At 34.2% G+C, this 24,810-nt stretch overlaps 1 protein-coding gene across 2 annotated transcripts in view; it reads right to left on the bottom strand.

Moving 5' to 3' along the window:
- Positions 1 to 24,810, bottom strand: part of LOC106875377 (uncharacterized) — a 509,595-nt gene that overhangs the window by 140,389 nt on the left and 344,396 nt on the right. The window contains exon 3 of one of the 2 annotated variants that reach the window (XM_089354037.1): positions 21,626 to 21,719. In XM_089354037.1, coding sequence (XP_089210163.1) covers positions 21,626 to 21,719 — 94 coding nt within the window. Of the gene's footprint in view, positions 1 to 2,737; positions 3,038 to 21,625; positions 21,720 to 24,810 lie in introns of those variants that run through there. The other variant, XM_014923476.3, reaches the window with a different exon arrangement.

Below are 24,810 nucleotides of genomic sequence, written 5' to 3'. Positions count from 1 at the left end.
TTGTAATACTGTCGTACTTCACAATTTCTTCATAAATAATGCATCAATTGATTAAGAAATTAAGAAATAGCGACTGAACTGTTTTAATTCTCCGTTCAGAATCTTGTCTTGCTTGTTTTTTTTTTTTTGGTTATTTTTTCTGTATTCTAAATTCCATTCACCATTAGGGTACATTATAGGAATCAACGCCAATATTTGACTGGTACTTTGTGTTATAGACCAGGGGTTCCCAGCTTGGGGTCGGCGGAGTCCTGGTGGTCCGCAAAGGTAGTACAAGGGGTCCGTGAATTAAATTCAAAATTTCATATACATATATATATATATATATATATATATATATATATATATATATATATATATATATATTCGGTAAAATTGGCAAAATTGTTAATTATTAATTTTATTAACTAATTGGCAATTCCCTGCCCTATATCTGTATTTATATATATATATATATATATATATATATATATATATATATATATATATGCAGTAACCCCACTCGCCACATCGCGTTTTCGTCGATTCCTCTGTGCTGTTGTTTTGCATTTATAATTAAACATATAAAAATATAAAAATATACAGTACACCACTGTTTCTACTTCGTGAATTTTCACCTATCACGGTGGGATTACTGTACATACATAATTATAAGTATATTAAAAGGGGTCTGTGGGAAAATTCATTTAAATAAAAGGGCTGGAAACCACTGTTATAGACAATTCCTTGAAAGTCTGTGGGATTTTGTTTATGCGCTATTCCGTCGTTTTCAGAATTTTGTTTGTTGAAATCCTCGAAGCTGTGCAAGTTCAACTCCCACCGAGATCAACCTCAGATTTTTGATTTTCACATTTTGAGGTTGGTAAGATAAAAGTACCTGTCAAGAACCTGGAGTCAATAAAATTAACACCGTTCTCCAAATTTAGACCCTGTGCATATGCAACAAACGAAATACACACACACACACACACATATACTTTTCTACTCTAGGCACAAGACCCGAAATTTTAGGGGACGGGGCCAGTCGATTAAATTGACCCCAGTACGCAACTGATACTTAATTTATCGACCTTCGAAATGATAACAGGCTAAGTCGACCTCAATGGAGTTTGAACTCAGAATGTAAAGAAATACCGCTAAGTATTTCGGCGTGCTAACTATGTATGTGTGTGTGACGTCACCAGCAGTAAACAACATGAAATACGTAAACAAATGGGTTCAATACGCAAACAACGAAAGAAACAAATAGAAAACAGGACAAGTAACACAAAGAACGACCCGTCATAAGTTGTCGGTTGTCTATCTACTCCTCATTTCGAGTAATATACATATACGTGGGGGGTGCTGTAAAGTTCTTTGGCTAAAAAAAAAAAGTACAGAAGGATCAGTTAATTATGATTTTATTCAACATATTTCCCTCTCAGATTCACACGCTTATCGCAACGTTCCTTCAGTTTTTCTAAGCCCTGTAACAGAACTCCGAAGGTTGGGCCTTCAGCAGGCCTTTCGCGACACCCTTAAAGCCAGGAACTTTAAAACATCCTCCACGTATATATATATATATATATATATATATATATATATATATATATATATATGTATGTATGTTTGCTTCTCAGTCTTACGGCTCCGGGTTTTTGTCTCACTGCGTGACACCTTGGTCAATATCTTCTACTATGGCCTCAGGCCGATCAGAGAGTTGTGAGTGGATTTGGTAGGCGGTAACTGAAAGAAATCCCTCGTGTATGCATCATGTATGTATACATATAGATGTAGGTATGTACATATATGTATGGATATATGCATATATTTATGTATTATATATATATATATATATAATTTGATAAACACAATACATGTTATTATGTGCTATTATTAATTTCATGTGATGGGTGCATGCCAAGCCTGGCAGTATTTTTAACACGTCTAGTGTCTCAGAACAATACTGTCAACACATAAAAACATATATTGTGTTTATTAAATAATATTTATCTCTCACCAGATGGAGTACTTTTTTGTTGGTCTTACCGTCACGGAACAGTACACTATATACATATGTGTGTGTGTATTTATGTATGTATGTGTATGTGTGTGCGCGCGCATGCGTGTATTTGTCATTCGCCACCGTTTGACAACTCATAGCGTGTTTACACTCTGTTAACTTAGCGGTTTTATAATAGATACCGATATAATAAAAAAGACTAGGGTCAATTCGACCGACTGAAATTCTTCAAGGGAATGTCACAGTCTAATGTCTGAAACGGGTAAAAGATAAAAGATGCACATGAATATATATTTAAAGTTGTATTTTTTATTGATCAGCGAGGAAGTAATCTATGTGTTCGCTTGAACTGTTAAAATAGCAGTCAAATTTTCCCGAATACACGTATATTGGATGAAATAGTACCAAATGCTCACCGAACAAAGATGGTTATGGCTCGAATGTGTTTGATCACAGGATTGTTCGTTTAACGTTGACACGATTTTAAACAACTTGAATAACTAAACTTTTGTTTATGGTTTGAATGAGAGAAAAAAAAGGGGGAGGAGAGAAAAATAAGAGAAAGAGAAAGGAGGAGAAAAGGCAAGAAAGGAAGAGAGAGAGGGGGTGGTGGTGAGAGCAAGAAAGGTGGAGGATGAATGAGAGTGATAGAAAGAGAACAAAAACAGTGAGGGTATCAGGACGTTTTATCGTCTGTAATGGAAAAAGCAAAATATAGAGCAATTTTTCACTCACCATGAGTGTTTAAAACGGTCGTCAAGTAGGGTGGTAGGCGGCATCATCAACATCGGATACATCATTGAAAGGTCCTTGGCCAAATTGGTAAACACCGGCACCACGTGTTTAGTTATAATGTTTGGGTTAAACTTTCAGTGTCTTAGACCTGAAGAATGTTCACAGGCAAGCTTTCAGTTCTTCGAGATGTTGAGATCGAATATTATTGTCATGTAAATTTAAAGGTTGTGGGAATAGACTCAATGGAGTGCTGATCAACAGCTATCGTTACCGATAAGGAGGCATGGACATCGTGTCAATGATTAATAGAAGAGAAACCGAGTAATATCATTTGTGTATAACAAATTTCATATATACAATTATATAATCGTATATTGATCACCTACTATATATATATATATATATATATATATATATATATATATACGTAGCGAACTATTTAGTATCAAACTCTAGTAACATGACATGCAAATATGAAAATTGTATGGAGAAGTTTTGTGTACAAATATTTGTAGACGAAAGTTGCTACTTCGCTAAGTTATGTGGTAAACCACATTAATGTTTATATATATTTTAATAAAGTGAATCAATTCAACCGAAAACAAACAAGCTCCCTCGTTAATAAGATGATTCTGCAGATAATTCTTTATCAAAATAGTTTTTTCGAATCTCAAAGTAAAACACGTAACTAATATTTTTTACTAGAAAAAGATTTCAAAATTCGACTAAATACTGATTATATAACAATAAGCATTTCGTCTTTCAATCTTTCATTTTTGACTCATATATTTTCCTTCGTATTTCTTTTCAGTTGTTTTGTTTATCTACAAATCATCAATTTTACATCATTTATGTTTCCTCTCCAAACATTGTTAACTTCCCATCTTCTTTCTCTCCATCTACGCTGTTTGTTAGAACCACCCTCTTTTATATGTCCCACCTCTTTTATCGTAGTTTCTCCCACCTTCTGTAAAAGTTGCTCGCTAGCTAACTCAACATTCAGAAAGTTTTTAGAGAGATTATTAACAAACACTATTCTTTTTTTTATCTTCTTTACAGCTACCTAAATTTTATAGCAGACTATTTATGAAAGTGAATTATTTTTTAAGTATCTAAAAGACAAGCGACAATCTGTAAATGTCTTGCGTCCTGAACGCAATGCTTCAGTTTGTTGTTAAACAGTAAAGACAGCCCACTCAACTAGAATGAACCAATCGCAAGCACATATTCAGGTCGTAACGACATTTGAGGAGATTTCACGGGCTTTTTCTTTATGACACCGCGTATGAATGAATGAATGAACGTATAGTATAATTACAATGAAAATAGCCCTTTGTATTAAATGATATCATAAACAAGAAGAACGGCCGGTGTTAAACCATTTATTAGCGTTGACATATTTTATGTACGTAGTCGTTACGTTATTAAATGGAGGAAATTAGCTATTAATAACTGAGTAACCTTCGTGTAGCGTAATTTATTTTGTGTGGTGATAGTTCGCTTATTTAAATGATTTCGTGTTTTTATTTATTTCGATTATCGAAGCAGTCGTATTTAGCACTTTGAAATTTAGTTTCATGCTTAAACTTCGTGAAGACATGTGGGCTGGTTGTTGGGGTGTTTTGGCTCACGGTTGTTTTGTACAGGAATGAGTATTAAGAACTTGGGTTACGTTAAGTTTCGAGAGACTGGGGTTGGGAAGGTTGGACAAGAGACCTTATAAGCCATTCCCTCTGCGTCAGTTGAACAGTAATGGAACGCCGTCCCTCTGCGCACCTTCTATGACTAGTTAAGTCAAAGGTTCGATTCTCGGATCAGATGGCATATATGTCTTTGAGTAAGTCACTTCATTTCACGTTGTTCCAGTTTACTCAACATCAAGTATGACCCAGTCGCAGCAGTGAGTTAACCTGTGATGGACTAGTGTCCCGTCCAGGAGACATTCTTACAACTCCCAGACACTTAAACGCATTGGAACCTTTGATAAACTCCCAACCCAACCTGTTCTGAAAGAAATACGTATTTTTTTTTTAATGGAATTTTGTGAAGATACGTTTCCGAGAGTGTAAATTACGACTACGTTGATAACATTGAAAAGAACAAAAGGAAAATGTGAAGAAGTTACGGATTTTTCTCCTCTCTCTCTCCGACTTTGTTTCATCGTAACTTTCTTTAAAATGCATATTATCAGATGAGATTTAGCAGAAATATATTATCGAGAGTGTAGATGATGGTAATGTTGATGTTTTAAACACAGAAATCTGATAAATACGTAAAAATTTGCTGAAGTTACGGGCTTGAACGTGAGGTTAAAAAGCTCGCTTTGCAACTAAGTGATTTTGGGTTCAGTTCCACGGCGTAGCAACTTGGGCAAGAGTCTTCTACTCTAGCCCCGAGATAACCAATAGCTTGTGAGCGAATTTAGTAGCGTGTGAGTGTGTGCAATGCTTGTTTGTGTGTGTGTGTGTGTCTTTGTATTAGTTTCCATTCCTTCGCTTCACAAGCACTGTTGGTTTGTTGATGTCATTTCATAACTTAACAGGTTGGCTAAAATATCCGATTTTAGCAGGGATAAAAAACAGGATGTTAACTAGGGCCGATTTGATCGAATAAACACTTTCAAAGTGGTGCTTCTGTATAGCTGCAGTTGCAGCCCAATAACTGAAGCGAGTAAAAGATAACAGAGAGAGAGAGAGAGAGAGAGAGAGAGAGAGAGAGAGAGAGAGAAGAAAAAGAATTAGTGGTACCAAAGTAAGAGTGGGGAAGGGAAAAGAAAGATCCGAAACTCCTCCGAAATGTTTGTTTCTTTTTGTTTTTTTTTTGTAAATTTTTATCTCCACAATTGTATTTATTCTACATCCTTGAAAACATTATTTTTGCAAAATTTCATTAATAGATACTTTTCAGAAAGTTATGAGGAAACGAAGTCGGTGAGTGTTATGGATGGTGTTCATTATTTTGCGCGCATGTGTGTGTGTGTGTGTGTGTGTGTGTTATGATCTTTTACTTGTTTCAGCCATTCTCTTGAAGGGTTTAGTTGGCAAAAAAAAAATCGATCATTGTAAGTTCGGTACTTATTTTTAATGTTGCTTTTTGCCAACCACTAAGTTGGAGGAATGCAAACAAACCAACACCACTCGTCAAGCAGTATCGGGAGACAAACACAAAAACAAACATACATACATATGTGTGTGTGTGTGTGTGTGTGTGTGCATGTATGTTTGTGTGTGTGTGTGTGTGTGTGTGAATACATTAACACACATACACACAGAGGTAGGCAAACAGATAGATAGATAAGCCAGTATATATCGGGTGGTTTTTAAGCTAGCTCCTGTGGAAAGCTCTTCATTAGGCCTTGGGCCCAACAATGACACTTCATGCATTGAGTACATATTAAATTTTATTAAACAATATTTTTCAAGCAATGAATAATTTTCATCAAAACAATGATATAATTTGTCGACTTGGAACTTGTTGCAAAGCTGCATGATAAACATTTTTTGTCTTTCTATTCAAGGGTCAGTACAATTTTTTTTCCTATCTAACCCCTTTCTTTCTCTCTCCCCTTCTCTCTATCTTTCTGCTGATTGTTTGTAAACATCACCATCACCGGTACCACCACCGTCGCCACTACAACTGCCATACACACACCATTCAGACTTCTGACGTCCCCACCATCAATACCTTTGACTTCGCCGCCTTCCCCTCCACCACCATATCCACTGTCTTTCACATCGCTTAATCTCACCATCATCCCTGACCACCACCACCACCACCACTTGCGCATATGAGTGATTTAAATGGGTTAGAGTAGTTTTGGCTTCTATTTCTAGCATGTTGGTACTTTCCCAGTACCCTTCATTATAGTTGTATATATTTATATATGATTATAGACTTATATTAGTTTTCACCTCTACGGTTTTAAAGCATACTAGCCACTGATATTATCGTTATTATTTTATAATAATAATTTTATCGTTTTTATATACATACATACATACATACGTCTGTGTGTTTGTGTGTGTGTATACATATGCATACATATACACATCACACAAGTATTTCATTAAGGTTATTTAACGTAAAGTTTAAGAATATCAAGAAAACATTTACTGATGAATGACTCATACCTGAAAGAATAACCAATTTTTTATAAAATGTCTTTTGACTGAAACTTCCACTTGATAACCTATTCATCCACTTTAGACTTTGAATTACAAAAAACCTATTGGATGGATTTTTACATAATTTCTGTCTACCAAAATTTACTTAGAAGTTATAATTCAACATGAGTTTATAAAAAATAACACTTGACCAAGATACCACACAGCAGAATTGAAACTGGTACATCATGATTACAAACTGACCTTCGTAACCATTCAACCAAACTGCGCCTCTCCCCTCACCACCACACGTCTATGCACATACACATACAGTCGTGGTCAAAAATTTGGAACAGTTTTTTTTTTAATTAAAATTGTTACGCCCAAGTACAGTTCGATTCAAATATATACAACGTATATATTTGGGCATTTAATATAAAAGTTCTAATTTTCAGACCTATACTCCAAACTTTTGGCCCAGTAATATTATATTGCAAATTAAATATAACTTAGGGCATTTGATATAAGAATTCTAGTTTTCAGATGTATGTTCCAAACTCTTGGCCACGACTGTATATACATGTACATGCACACACACGAGGAATTGTTTTGAGCATCGCACAAAATTTCGTGTTGCTACTCCTTTTGGCCTTTGTGTTTTCCTTGGACTACATTGGTATAGTAAAAGAGGAGAGACTTGCTACATGGCCAGTTACTGGTCTTATCTTTTATCTCTGATCAAATATTTGCTCCAGTCATTGGACTGTCGCCATGCAGAGGTACCTCTTTGAAGGGTTTAGTTGAACGAATCGACTCCAGTACTTATTTTCAAGTGTAGTACTTGTTCTGTCAGTCTCTTTTGCAAATAAATAAAATGAGAGGAAATAAAATAAAACTCAGACCTTCCCTCGGGATGGATAAGAACTGCCCAGGTGCAGGTACAGGATCAATCTTGACCCAACGGAAATGACACGTGCACGTGCATACAGAGACACACACGTGTGTGTGTGTGTATACACACACACACACGTGCACGTGCATACAGAGACACACACGTGTGTGTGTGTATACGCACACACACACACACACACACATATATATGTCTGTATATAAAATATATATTGAATATGTTGTATATTGACTTTTTATACATGCTAGGCCACTGGTAGTAAAATTTTGTAAAGTTTTGCTACCCTTTATATGTACTCAAGTATATGTATGTATATGTATGTATACATGTTTTTGTTGGGGTGTATACATATGTATCTATGTAGCTCTGGTAAGAGGTCTGCCAGTTCCTTTTCAGGACAGTTTGTATACTATTGACTCCCATCTAACACCCAACTATTAGCTGTGTCTCTAAAAATTGTCTTTGTGCAGCAGTGTATCAGACTAAATCAATTTGAGAGTAGTAGACAAGTTTTAAACTCTCATCATTATTCTTTAAGTGCTTATCACCATACACACAGGAAGACTAATAACCATCAGTGGTTAAGTTTCAATGAGAAGAAAGGCAATCTGGTAATGAAGCACTGTGGGACACAGCTCAGAGTGTGCTAAGATACTTGAATTGTTCTGTCATCCAACTGCATCTCTGATGTGAAACCTCATGTCTTGTTTGCCTTGCCATAGGCCCAAGAATTCAGGGATGAGAAAGTGCAGCCCTCACTCCACCCCAGTAGCACATATAGTGTGTTACCTGAGGTGGCCCTTTAAATTGATCTACTTCTTCCCCCTCTACCAGCTTATGCAACAGACCCTAAAGTGCCACCCCAATAAAAGCATTGCCCAGGGCACACTGACTCCCAATCTCCTGACCCAGCTACGTTACAGAACCCAAGTTCATTACAAGTAAGTGTTTAAATTTCTCAGAACTAGAAACAGATGATGAATCTTTTGTTGTAGGGGATGGGGTAGCAGGCACATCTTTAACTGGAATATCACCACTTCCAAAATTTCTTTGCTTATGAATGCACAGGAAAGCTCTGGCACAGATGAGGACAGTCATGGTCCTCTTATGGACCATGTCTTCTGTGTCATCCATCACTGTTGCTCATTAAGAAGTGGTGTTTAAGAGGTGGAGTCTTGGCCATCTTCAAAAATAAACTGGTGACTAGATAATAAATACAAATGTACTTTATAGTACACATCCCAACTCATTTAAAAAGAAGTATTTTTTCACTGACAGTACTTGATTTATAATTGAAAATTAATTAGGACCATGACAACAATGTGTTTGTGAAGGAAATAAAATGGAATGGAGGAAATTCAAACATGAATTTCCAGTAGCATAGCTAGAGTGTGAGCTACCCAGGGTAATCCCTGAATCCATCTCCTCTGGGTGTTCAAGCAGTTGTTGGGGAGCATCACAGCCTTGTGTTGAGAGAAATTCTTGGGAGTTTGAATAATTCACTCCTGTATTGAGGGACTGTCCGAGTAGGATGGGCTACTCAATCTGAAGGAAATTCTAACTGGGCCCCCACCTGCAAGGTCATTTGCTGTTTATCTTGATAAGAGATCACCATGTTGCACACATATGGTTGTGATGCATGTGCCTAATGCTCCCTTATCAGATGGGTAGTCATGATGAATATGTTGGACTTCATATACTTGTACCTCAATACCGCTTTGATGGTATGTCCTGCTCTCTCACTCCATAATAATAATAATAATAATAATAATAATAATCCTTTCTATTATAGGTACAAGGCCTGGAATTTGGAGGAAGGGGGGTAAGTCGATTACACCGATCCCAGTGTGCAACTGGTACTTATTTTATTGACTCCAAAAGGATGAAAGGCAAAGTTGACCTTGGCAGAATTTGAATTCAGAACATAGTGGCAGACGAAATACCGCTAAGCATTTCACCCAGCATGCTAACAGTTCTGCCAGCATTACTAATAATAATGATAAGGATTTCAAATTTTAGCACAAAGCCAGCAATTTTAATGGGAGAAGTTTAGTCAACTACACTGACTCCATTGTTCAACTGAAAGGATAATAGTCAAAATTGACCTTGGCTGGATTTGAACTCAGAATATGAGGAACTGGAAGAAATCCTGCAAAGTTATGTTACCTCTAAAAGATTTCTTTCTTTGACCCATCGTTTTGTTGTAGCCAGCTTAATCATGAATTTATACAATTACAGTTTGGAAAACACAAGTTAGCCATTCAAAAACACACAAAGACTATTAACTTTACCAAAACATTTATTATTCATTATATGTTATAAAAATTCTAACAGGCCTGGCTAGATGCTGGTGTGGCTGTGTGATAAGAAGTTTGCTTCTCAACCACATGGTTCCAGGTTCAGTCCCACTGCATAACACCTTGGGCAGGTGTCTTCTACTTTAGCCTCAAGCCCAATGATAACCTTGTGAGTTTATTTAGTAGATGGAAAGTGAAAGTAGCCCATTGTATATGTAGCATCCAGACGTAGAAACCATACCAAATCAGATTGGAGTGTGTTACAGCCCCTCAGCTTACCATTTCTGGTCAAACCGTCCAAGCCATGCCAGAATGGACAACGGATATTAAATGATGATGATGATGATATATATATATATATATATATATATATATATATATATATCTGTGTGTGTGTGTGTCTTTGTGTCTGCATCTGTTCCTACCACTGCTTAGTGTCCGTGTGTTTAAAGCCCTGTAACTTAGCGGTCCAGTAAAAGAGGACAATAGAATAAGTACTAGGCTTAAAATATAAATATTGGGGGTCAATACATTCAACTAAACTTCTTCAAGGTGGTGCCCCAGCAAGGTCACAGTCTACTGACTGAAACAAGTAAAGGATTAAAATAATAAATGTTTAAGTGAAGTTAAAATTCTTTTTTGAATGGCTAACATGTCTTTCACACAGTAATTCAGCTTAAATCATATACCTGGCAAATACATCATAAGGTTATTACATCATTTAACCCTTTTGTTACCAACCCGGCTCCTGAGTACTATTGTCTTGTTTTCATAAGTTTTGAATTAAAATCTTCCACCAAACCTTAGTCGCAATTTATGTTCCTAATACTAGCTGAATAATAACGAAGTTATTTTACTAAATTCTTTGTTATATTTAAAGTAATTGTAAGAAACACAGAACATCTCAGAATAAATACAGTAACAAAAGGGTTAAACACAATCTTTATCTTTTGTTTTTTGCTTATTTAAGTCATTTGACTGCAGCCATGCTGGGGAACTGACTTGAAGGGTTTTACTTGAATAAATCATCTTAAAGACTTATTTTCTTAAACCTAGTATTTATTCTATCAGTCTCTTTTATTGAACAGCTAAGTTATGGGAATGTGAACACACCAACACCAGTTGTCAAGTGGTCGCAGGGGATAAACGCAGACAAAGACACACATACATACATGCATACATATACATACATATGTATACATACATATGTATACATACATATGTATACATACATATGTATACATACATATGTATACATACATATGTATACACACACACGCACATTATATTTTCAATGGGGTTCTTTCAGTTTCCATCAACCGAACCCACTCATGAGGTTACTGTTGGCTTGAGGTTATAGTGCCATGCAGTGGGACTGAACCTGGAACCATATGGTTGGGAAGCTAGCTCCTAACCACACAGCCATGCCTGCGTCTATCTAAACAAAATTTTAACAAGATTCTCCCTTTTTTATTTTTTAAAATTAATCCTTCATCTGCTGTAGTGGAGTAAAATACAGCAGAATTATTTCTGTTTGACATAAGATTTAAACTATAATCTGTGCTCAGTAGTTATTGAAAAATAAATTGATAAAAGAAAGAAAAAAAAAATGGAAGATGTGATACATTTGAGTTCAAATACATTTAAGTATTACCATTCAAAATAATTTAGAAATCAGAGTGTTTCTAGATTAAATAGTGAATAAGTTTTCAATTTTCTAATGCATAAAATTATTGCCAGTTTTAGCAAGACAATGAGTTTGTTCTAGAACTTTTGGCCTTAAGGGCTGATGCACCCCAGGACTAACAACAACGTATTTTACCAGTCTTTTTTCAATAAAGAATAACATTAAACTTGAATATTCTTTTTTTTTTAAATTTTTATTTTAAACCATTTTTTAAAAAAAAATGTATTTTGTGTATCTCAAAATAACAACCTTCCGCCTGGAAAATGTTCATCTAGGTGGAAATATTTGTCTAGAGACAATTCAATGGAATTTTATTTCATCAACTATATCAAGTAGAGTGGAAACTGAAGAACAAACAAACTGCATTATAGGGAGTAGTGGTGGAGAGGGAAAGTGAGAGAGAAAGAGAAAAAAGGGTGAGAGGAGAAAAAGGGTGAGAGAAAGAGAAGAAATAAAGAAAAAGGAGAATATGAATACACATAGTGATGTTAACAAAGAACTGGAGCAAAATTTGACCGGAATATTCTTGATTTAAAAATTTTTTTATACATAGATAAATGAATCCCTCTCCTAACAAAAATGTAAAATACTTTAAGAAAACAATATTCATTGAGTAAAAAAAGCAAAATTTTTGAATTCTAGAACCAGAAAGTTTTCTTGGTAAACTTTTATTTACAGATTACATGTAGCAAGCATTTGAGAAAAAGCTAAAATCTGAAATATATTAATGTATATGTTTTACATAATTTATTTACATAATATATTTACATAATATGCTTAACATATAGTAAGTAGAGTTTGAAATATTAATGTACATTTTTACCTGAATATGCTAAATTAAAGGTAATTTTTCTTCCTTTGTACTTCAAAATAATTATGAGGTTTTAAATAGTAATTAGTTGGTTGTAAAATTGATTGAATAAAATTCTACCAGCTAGAGTTTTCTCATTTTGCATAAATCTCCAGAGATTCTATTTGAATTTAATCAATGTTAATGATTTCTCCACTAAGCAGACATGGCTGTGTGGCTAAGACACTTTGCAACAACATCTTGGGCAAGTGTTTTCTTCTCCAGCCATAAATGCATACAGACTATGTTTGGGGATCACACAACTCTGATGTAGAGATCATTAACTAGTTATGATTCCAATGGTAGATATTGCATATGTAAGGACCAGACATATCTGACTCAGTTGTACTAATTCACATTTGCAACTGCTCACCTCACAGTAGACCTATGATTTTGATTTTTCTGGAACCATGTACCGTAATACATTATCCAAAGTGTCCCATATCCAAGATGGTAGCAATGTGGTTTGAGGAAGATTTTGTTGCTATTCCGAGCAAGTTGAATAAGTATACAAAGGCACCATTGTTTTAATCTGTGAAATGTATGTCTTTTGGTAGTCCCCTCCCCTAAGGGATTAAAAATCACAAATTAAATATACACAAACACAGACAGATACACACATTGCCATCATCATTGTCTTAATACCTAGTTTTTCATGCTTGCATGGTCTGATGGAGTTTACTGAGATAGATTTTCTACAGCTAGATGTCCTTCCTGTTGTCAGCTTTCACCTGTTTCCAAGCAAGGTAATATTTTTCCATCACCGACCATGTTTAACATGCTTTTAAAGAATATTAGTCAATGACAATGATACTCATTTCAACTCCTATGTACTGTTCATCCCAAGTAGAACATAAACATACACACACACACACACACACACGCACACGTTCATATATACTTATTACATACATATGGCTAGGTGTTACATATGAATGAGGACAGCTGTGTGAGGAAGTGCCTCACCTTAACTGTGGAAGGAACCTGTGGAAGTGGTAGATCCAGAAAGACATAGGATGAAGTGGTGAAGAATGACCTTCGAATGTTGGGCCTCACAAAGTCAATGACAGGAGACTGAGACCTTTGGAGATATGCTGTGATTGAGAAGACCCGGCAACTAAAGTGAGATCGCAGCCATAGCCGATGCCAGTGTTGCATGTTCGACCCATTAAAAAGTACCTTTGATGCATCAGGTGATATGATATGCTTGAGAAGACCTGTTGAGTCAAGTAAAACCAAAATCGTAGCTGTGGCCAGTGAACCCTGACTGGCTCCTGTTCCGGTGTCACAAAAATGCATCATCCGAATGTGGTTGATGCCAGCACCCCCTGACTGGCTCCAATGCCTGTGGCATGTAAAAAGCACTATCCGAACATGATCAATGCCAGGGCCACCTGACTGGCTTCTGTGCTGGTGGCGTGTAAAAAGCACCATCTGAGATACCAGTGCCCTCTGACTGGCTCCTGTGCCAATGGCTTGTAAAAAGCACTATCTGAACATAATCGATGCCAGGCCTGCCTGACTGGCTCCTGTCCCGGTGGCATGTACAAAGCACCCACTACACTCTTGGTGTGGTTGGTGTTAGGAAGGGCATCCAGCTGTAGAAACATTGCCACATCACATAGGAGCCTAGTGGAGCTGATGGCTTTCTAGACCTCAGTCAAACCGTCCAACCCATGCCAACATGGAAAACGGACATTAACAATGATGATGATGATGATACACACACATACAAACACACACACACACAAACATGCACACACATGGACGGGCTTCTTTTGATTTCTATCTACCAAATCCACTCACATGGCTTTGGTCAGCCTAGAGCTATAGGAGAAAACATTCGTCCAAGGTGCCATGCAGTGAAACTGAGCCCAAAACTATGTGGTTAGGAAGCAAACTTAACTACACAGCTACAGCATATTATTTCTTTAACTCTTTAGCATTCAAACTACTCTGTCAAATGTAATGCTTATCAATTCACATCATTTTAAGTTAATTGTAGGTTAGGTGTGGGAGCCCAAACAGAATATTTGGGCCAGATATGGCTGGTTTAAATGCTAAAGGGTTAAACTAATTTAGGTAGCAAATCCTTTTTATGCAATACTTAAAATGGAATAATTTCATAGAAGGTTATTATTTGACTCTTGTTTACGTCTGCTTTATTGTTAGGTTTTCATGTCAACATGGCCTTCAAGTCTGAGCAGGAAGATATGTTGCTGTTTAACTCCAAGTCAGCCCTGGTAGAGTAAATTTATGATCAAATGCTTTCCAGCTGTGACCATCCTATGTGTTTCTTTTTTATTTTTTTCCCAGACAGTATATCATGGATTGCATTATCCAGTACGTTTCAATTTCAAGATGATAGCATGTGATCTGAGTGATATTTGGCTGCTATTTCTAATTTGTAAAGCCTTTCATTCTTCTGGAGTCATGATCATCATCCTCATATTAACGTCCACTATTCTATGCTTGCATGGGTTGGAAGGAGATTTTCCATAGCCTTTCGCCAACCCTTACATGTTTTCAAGTAAGATAATATCTCCCCATGGATAGACATAATTTTGCAGAATATTAGACCTGAATGCCATTCATTTATAACTACCACTCAATGTCAAGACAAGGAAACTCAAACATACCACTCATATATTCATGCATATGTATACACATATGTATCCTTTATCTTTTACTTGTTTGAGCTATCAGACTGTGGCTATACTGGGGCACAGTCTTGAAAAATTGTTGTCCCATGAACTGACCCCAGTACTTATATTTTTAAGACTGATACTTATTTTCTTAGCCTCTTTGGCTGGACTGTAATCACACCAACACTGGTTGTCAAGTGGTAGTTGGGAACAAACACAGATACAAAGAGGCATACACATAAATATATATATATATATTATATAGGAAAATGAAAAATAATAATAAGGCAGAATGCTAAACTGAAAGCATATTTTAATATAGATGTGTAAAAAGGATTTCTAACCGGCTTTCATTGCATGGCAAATTTTCAAGAAGAGAGAGAATGAAAATATTTTTTTACAAAAAAGTAAAATATAATATATAAAAAAATAATATATAAAAAAATAAATATACCAATACATTATATTGTCTTTGAGCTTTTGAAGTTCAATGGTAATCCATGTAGATAATAGTTGGAAAAATTAGGATGCATGAGATTGAGAGTTGTGTTTTGTTTAAAAAAAGAAAGGGTCTGAAAGTTTATGTGTTAAGCAGGAAGCGTAGTGTCAAAACAGGAAGTGTGTGTAAGGGAAGACAATTCTGTGGGTTTTATACTCTTTAGTTGGAGTTCTGACCATATTTCTCTAAGAATAGACATAAACTTCCTGTTGACAAAGAGTCCAGAACTCCAACTAAAGAGTATAAAACCCACAGAATTGTCTTCCCTTACACACACTTCCTATTTTGACACTACACTTCCTGCTTAACACAAACTTTCAGACCCCTTCTATTTTTTAAACAGAACACAACTCTGAATCTCATGCATCCTAATTTTTCCAACTATTATCTACATGGATTACCATTGAACTTTAAAAGCTCAAAGACAATATAATGTATTGGTATATTTATTTTTTTATATATTATTTTTTTATATATTATTTTTTACTTTTTTGTAAAAAACATTTTCATTCTCCCTCTTCTTGAAAATTTGCCATGCAATGAAAGCCAGTTAGAAATCCTTTTTACACATCTATATTAAAATATGCTTTCAGTTTAGCATTCTGCCTTATTATTATTTTTCATTTTCCTATTATTTCTCCACGTGCGGTTAACACAACCCCACTATTTACTGACTTATATATATGTATATATATGTGTGTGTGTGTATGTGTGTGTGTGTGTGTGTGTGTATGATAGACTTCTTTCAGTTTCTATCCTACGAAATCCACTCACAAGGCTTTGGTCGATTTGAAGCTATAGTAGAAGTCAATTGTTCAAGGTGTCATGCAATGGGACTGAACCCAGAGCCATATGGTTTGAAAGCAAGCTTCTAACCAAACAGTCACACCTGCACCAATATATATATATATATATATAAAATATGATATGATATGATATATATATATAGCAATAAGAAAATGGAGGGGAATGGGTGGTATTCATCAACTTGCAGACATTGTATTGTGTCAATTTACCTGTTTATTTGTTATTAAGAGGACAATAATAACAACATACAAACACATGCGACATATTATGTTATATCAGTAATTAAAAAAGGACATCTAGTGACCGAAAATGGGACAATGACTTACAGTTGTGACATGCCTCATTCTAACTATATAACTCCAGTAGGCTGAAGTCATTGATAGATGAAATGGATGAAATAGAGGTACATGGATGATTCTCTAGGCCTCTTCAAAGATTTTATATAGTTCATAAAGTTAATTTAAAATATCCAAATATAAAAATATAAAAAACCCATAAATATTCACTATATATGCATACTTCAACATATATAGATATACATAGATAAACATAAATACATATATGTACATTTAAATGTCTATACATGCACACCAATGAGTCAATTATTATTGTTATTATAAATGAGGAGGACACATATATATACCCACCCACACCTACATATATACATACACATATGTATACATAAAAATTCCTGTACAGACATATTCCCTGGTACATAGCCATTATTTGCGTTTGAAAAGGAGGACTAGTTCATTGGTTCCCATCACTATATTTCCAGCAAAATGTCCAGACCTATATATATATATATTTATATCAGAAACCTTAACTTTCTTGGATATATATATATATATATATATATATATATATATATATATATATATATATATATATATATATATTATATAATATATAGTATATACATATATATTGTATAATATAATATATATATATACATATATATTGTATAATATAATATATATATATACATATATATTGTATAATATAATATATATATATATATTATATGTATATATTATATAATATATAGTATATACATATATATTGTATAATATATATATATACATATATTTTATATCAATATATTATAAATTAACTACCAACAAAAATAATTGGTAAGCTAACTCATATATATAATATTTTATATATATATTATATAATATATAGTATATACATATATATTGTATAATATATATATATATATATATATATATATATATATATATATATATATATTTAAATATATATAAGCATTATATCAACCTGGGACTTTAGGATAAGACACCTGCCTAAGAAGTCTGATAGTGGGACTGAGCTTGAAAGCATGTAGTTGGAAAGAAAACCACTTAACCACACACCCATACTTGTGCCTATCAATAAAATATAACTGCAGTCAAGTAATGCCAGCTCACTTACAGGCAAACATGGTAACATGTATTATGATTTTACTAATAGTTTTAGGTGCGTATTTAGCCTTGAGAAGACTTAGACACCCGGTCATTCAAATAATCAGGGATAATAGAATATCTAGGATATGGTAGCTAGAGTGAGAGAGGGCTCCACCAGCACCTTGTAGGTACACATTACAGCTGAGAAGAGTGGAGGATAGGTGTATCTTAGAAAAGATTTAAATGAGTTTATAAAGAACAGGATACACCTTTATTTACCTAATTCCTTATCAAAATTGTTGTTTATTTTTTTACTTTAAGATGCTTGTTATAATGTTAATATAGTTTTATCATTTAAATTCTGTATATAAATTTGAGTAATCCCTGTTGGCAAAAAAAAAAAAGCTAGGTTAGCAAGTACACTTCACCTCTAACCCTTTCTTCTATAATGGTATTCTTCTATAATGGCCTTAATTATTCATTCACCCATCCCATTCCTAACGAGCTGACATATGTCCCGGCCTGTTACTGACAACACTAGGTAAATACTCCAATCTCTCTATACACATAGAAATGGTTCAGGAAAGCAGAAAACTATAGAAAAATTGAAGATAGTCCAAATTACATGGCTGTATTCACTCAGAATGAACTGAGCGGAAAATTTTTAAAAATTGCATGAAATCTTTTGGAAACTGTAAAGAATTTAGATTTTTCAATGAATGAAATAAATCTTTATAGAAATAGAATCTTGAAAAATAAAAATAAATAAATAAATAAAAAGAACTCTTTGTAATTATTATTTATTTATTCTAGCTAACCTTCTGCATATTAAATTCACCCAACAAACCAGCCTGAATAACCAGCTGTTGTTCTTGTGCAATGGCAAATAAGGTGACTGTTCTTTGACATACCTCTTTGACATATCCCATGCTGAGATAAAGTTTGGCATGGAATAATTTGTTGGCATCTAAGATAATTGACCAGCATTGAAATTATTAATTGTTAGCTTTTTTTTTCTTTTTTTTTTTTTGAAGAAAAATAATGACTGCAAAAGAACATAATAATATACAATAGTTGAAATCTTTGCAACACTATCATCATCACCATTGATACCAGCTATGTCGTCAATGAATCAATAAGGCCTCAATGTGGTTGTTTAATCAATCTGCTAGATAAAACAGTCAAATCTCCCTCCAAGTTATACTGTCTTAAAAAAGTGAAAGAAACATTGAATTGTGTGATGGTCATGGCTAGAATGCCTTTCAACATAGGTTTGCTCAATCAGTACTAGCCTGAGATTAGTCAACAATCACTTTATCATCATAACCCTTATTAACTTCACTGTCATCACCATTACTGCCACATAATGATAATGATGATGATGATGATGATGATGGCAACGGCAATGATGACAATGATAATGAAGGAGATGAATTAGCAGAATCATTGTCTTGAAAAAATGCCCTGCTGTATTTTTACAACCTTTTACTTGTTTCAGTCATTAGACTGTGTCCATGCTGGGGCACTGCCTTGAAGAATTTTGAATTTTTAGTTGAATCTGTCAGTTTCTTTTGCCAAACTGTTAAGTTACAGGGACACAAACACACCAATGCCAGTTGTCATGTGGTAATGGGGAGACAAACACTGACACAAAGGCACACACACACACACACACACACACACACACACACACACACACATGCATATATATACATACATACATACATTTATATGATAGACTTCTTTCAGTTTCCATTTACCAAATCCCCTCACAAGGTTTTGGTCAGCCTGAAGCTATAGTAGAAGATACTTGCCTAAGGTGCCATGCAGTGGGACTGAACCCAGAACCATGTGGTTGGGAAGCAAGCTTCTTATCATATAGCACTGCCTGTGTCTGTTTACTTTAAGAGTACAAATCCCCCTCAGGCCAACTCTGCCTTTCACTCTGTCTTTCATCACTATGGTGCTCCATTTAGGAAACTGTGCAGATTCTCAAAGAGATGCTCTTGTAACACTTGGCCAGTGTTTTCTGTTTCTGAAGTTGGTGTGGAGTCTTTTTTTTGTTTGAATGGAAAATGAAAAATAGAATCAAAAGCTTAGTAGATGCTAATATTAGTTAAAATGGTACATGTGGGAGGCTTTTGTCTTCTGTTTCCAAAGCTATCGTGTATGTTTTATGTTAGGTTTGTGAGTAGTGTGGCAGTTTAACATAATGATCTGCATCCATGTTGTTCTTTGAGAAGAAGATGCATTGGTTAGTAATGTCAAGGATTAGCCTTTTTGGAAACAATCACTACACATGACAACAGCTACATTTACTTATACCAACATTGTCAAACCCCTAGAATCTGGAAACAGAACAAGATGTTTAGTTATGTTTAGACATGTGGGTCCCAAAATTTGTGATTTCAGACTTGTGATCTTTGGTTTAAAATAAGAAGGTGAATTGAAGAAAAACAAAAAAAAAAAATGTCAATTACCTTTGAGGTAAAAAAAGAAAACAAAATGAAAACCGTTTCTTGTAAACTGAGATAAGAAGCTATTTACTGTGTCACAAAGTTCACCTGATACTTCCATATTTTGTGGGATAATAATAATAATAAGAATAATAATGATAATAATAACAATAATAATAAAAAAAAATATTCAGACAAATACATAACAAAAACACCAGGACTTACAAATATATATAACATACAGAAAATTGCGCTACTGGGCACTGCACACATCCTATGCAAAACACTTTTAATACAGTAACCATAAGAGCATCACAGCAAACCACAGCACATACCTAAGGTACACAGAGCTGTGCTCGGTAGTGAAGTGAAAGCACGTTATAAAAATTAAATTACCGAATAATAATAATAATAATAATAATAACAATAATAATTAGAAGAAGAAGAAGAAGAAGAAGGAGGAGGAGAAGAATGATGAGGAGGAGGAGGAGAAGGAGGGGAGAAGAAGGAGGAGGAGGGGGAGAAGAAGGAGGAGAAGAAGAAGAAGAAGAAGAAGAAGAAGAAGAAGAAGAAGAAGAAGAAGAAGAAGAAGAAGGTAACTCTTGTCCCTGTAGCTGTTGGGGCACTGGAGAAATTGGGATTGACATGAAAGTAGATCATGCCTAGAAAACTGCTCTGTCGAGGACAGCCAGGGATTTTGAGATTGGTACTTGGACATTAAGTAGTGTGGAAAAAGACCCTATGAGATCCTTGACAAAAGGTTGTTGTCTGCTCTCACAGAATTAGCTGGAGCAAGTGACATAAAGAGCTTTGAGGTACTCAGAGCTCTTTATGTACTCAGCTTAATAAAAAAGGGAACAGAGAAATTCATAGACATGGTATCATAAAAACCATGCTTAAAAGAAATACAAATACAAAAAAAAAATAATAATAATCCTAATGGGTACTTCGCACATTTTATGTAGAATGCTATCACAAAAGATTTAATAGATCTAGTCTATAGAATTTTTTATTGAGCTCTCATATGTACACTTTTTTTTATTAATCCAGTTCTGCACTTTGTGATATCATAGAATCATCAACTGCATTAAATGTTTTTAGAACATCATATCTGCTATCAACTTTAGGTGTCTGGGTGCTGCCCTGTGGATAATGTATAAATACAACAGATATCGAAGAAAAAGATTCCTTTTTCATAATAATAATAATAATAATAAAAGTTGCTTACCCTTCCATGTTGTCTTCTCCTACATTCCAGTAGCTTGGGATAGGGTAGACCGACTTAACATCAGCTTCCTGAAGAAAACTAAACAAAATATGGCCTGAAAAACTTTAATACAAGGGTTTTTAAGAACATTTACATATAATCATTTAAAAATTTTTTGAATTCTTCTGTTGATATTATTAATATGATACCTTTTGTATGTCTTTCAGCATCAATAAGACTTCATTGGGTAAACCAAAGTATCCCGTTTAAATTTATTTGGCATGTTTTTTTTTTCAAAAAAGAAAAAAATGGAAGGATGTATGATTCGAACAAGATTTGTCTGCTATTTCTAATTGATTAAGCAGCCACATGGGGACTTCTAATTGTTGTCATTGCAGTCATCATGATTATAACCATCACAGGCAACCTCATCTTTATAATCATTTGTGAAGTGCGTGATTTACAACTGTTCCATGATAAGTTAGTAACTTGCTTGCTAAAATTGATTATTGAGTAGAATTGAATAATTATTTTCATAAAAGCACAGGTTATTGCTGTTGTTGTTGTTGTTGCCTCAATTTAGCCCCAATTAAAAAATTAAATGACTTCCAGCTCTGACCATCCCAGCCAGTTAATATTCATTTATTTTTTAATCTGTTATTTTCATTTATTAATTTTTTCAGAAAACATTTATGGGGCCAAATTATACAGTGTCTGCTGAAATTAAATGCTGAAATATATCTAGAGTGATATCATAAATGCTTCTGCTAACTTATTTCTCATTGCTCACGAGCAATATATAATCAATTGAATTGACTCTAGCACTCCTTATATCATTTTTGTAGGTAATGACTGTAAAATTTGAGCTTAACCATATTGTTATTATATTGTTACTATATTTCTGTTGAAATACAATGCCTTTGTTTTAATTTGTTTAATTAAATTCAAAAATAATGACATATTAAGTATTATAAACTTGTGCTTAGAACATAAATTAGCATGAAATTTTAAAGAAAGGTCTTAATTTACATTACTTTAAACAGGAAGTTTGTTTAATAGAACCAACAGCAATCTTTGGCAGGTTGGTATCAAAAGAGTTTAAAAAAAAACAAAACTAAATTCTTTAAGAAATTTAGTCTCATATTTTATCAGTCTAGTGTGTGTGTGTGTGTGTGTGTGTGTGTGTGTGTGTGTGTGTATTTTATTATTTTGTTTACCTATAAGTCATGCTCTAATTCACCTATGGATCTGGTGAATAGAAAAAAAATCAAAAACTATTCCAATTGAAATGTAAGTTATGTTGTGACTGGTTGTTAGATAAATAACTGCAGATGTGGTATGATGAATAATAGTTGAAGAAAGTAGTTAAATCTAGCCTTAACAAAAAGTTAAGATACATACAGGAATTAACTGATGGCAGATATGATGTTGTAGTCTGAGAGCTGCAATACTGCAGATCAGCACATCCAAGGATCAAAATGAGGACTCTTGTTGGAAAGTTTAATTAATGACTCCATCAATGCAATTTCTTTGACAAAATAGACATTTTGGGAAGATTTTGTTTCAATTTCAAACCCTATTTTTTGGTCTTATCTTCTTTTAGGATATTTTATTACCACACCATGATCAATGTTTCAAAGGGCGCAGCCTTTTCTCTTATCTTGTTGTCTGAAAGAAACATCTGTTTATTATTTGCATAGCAAACATCTTAGAGCTGTTTTTACTTAAGATGTCTGAATAATTTCAATGTATTTTGATAAAACTTGTAAATAGCCATTCATAATATGTTGCAACAATTTGTGCTGAATCATTTCCTAACCTTTCTTTGCAATTTCTTTGTCAAGAAACAAGATTTGGCAACTGTATAAAATTTTAGATAAAAAAAAATTTGAAAGAAAAAAAATATTTGAAGAAATTCCTTATTATTTTACACAAATAAAGACAGCAATGATAATGTCACAAATATGGTTAAATTAATTTACTTTGTAAATAAAATAGCTTAATTAAGATTTCATAAAGATTTGAAATTATTTGCTTGTAGTAGAACAATTATATGATTTGTATATATCGGTTATGTCTTCACTGTTACCCAATGAAATTCATTACTTAATACCATTAAAAAAACTTCCAGCTTCCCTGTTTGTGCCTCAACAAACTCAATACTAAATATTCTATAATCTTTCCTGTCTCTCATAGACTATCTGGAGCCATTTAGTCAAGTCTGGGTGGTTTTCTTTGCTGGTTCATTATAAGGCTATCTTACGTTTGGCACTACTAATATTAGCACAGCATTGACATTACACATATTTGTTAGATAACTCTTACCTGATCTTCAGATTACATATCAATTCTAAGATAAAAGGGGCAATTGTTGGTGTTAGTAGCACAGATATATTACTATAGCTTCTTAATGAAGAAGCTGTGTAAATACAGTATTAAGCAAACTTCTTTAAAATATTAATCAGTCTTCACTTTTGAACATACAGCCTTTATAATATGTTATTAACTAAATGTAAAGAATGCAAAACATTGAGAATATCAAAGTTTGCAAAAAACAAAACAGAGCATAGTAACCAAAATATTCTTCATATTACATCTGACTGATTTAAAAAGAGAAGAACAAAGTGAATAATGTAGTCTTAGACACTCTGTGCCTACAGATAATAATAATAATAATAATAATAATAATAATAATAATAATAATAATAATGAAATGCCCTGAGGCAGTACCAGGCAGTGGCTCTCATGGCTTCTGATCTTAATCGATTGGAAGTGTTATCATGTACATTGTTTTGTCTTGTTATAAAAGATGGGCTACAGCAAATATTCTGCTCAATATCACAGATTTGCTTGTCAGTTGTTTGACCTTAACCAGTTGAGCATGTCCTTTGGTGGTTGACGATATGTGCATCTCTGATCATGAGCAGAAATAGTGGGGGGAGCATCATAGCCATGTGTTGAGAGGAATTCTTTGGGGTCTGAATAATTCACCTTTGGAAACATGGGTGTCTTGCTCAACATCCTTAAACAACCCTTATTCAAGGACCTTTTGAGCAGGATGGGCCACTCAACCTGAAGAAAATTCTAACTGGGCCCAACCTGCGAGGTCATGTGCTGTTTATCTTGATACGAGATCACCATGTCACGCACATATGGTTGTGATGCATGTTCCTGGTGTACACTTATCAGCTGGGTAGTCATGATGG

This window comes from Octopus bimaculoides, chromosome 6 (genome assembly GCF_046866305.1).
Source record: "Octopus bimaculoides isolate indiv1 chromosome 6, ASM4686630v1, whole genome shotgun sequence".
NCBI lineage: Eukaryota > Metazoa > Mollusca > Cephalopoda > Octopoda > Octopodidae > Octopus > Octopus bimaculoides.
The sequence above is the reverse complement of the archived record's forward strand: the minus strand, read 5'-3'. Positions and strand labels throughout refer to the sequence as shown.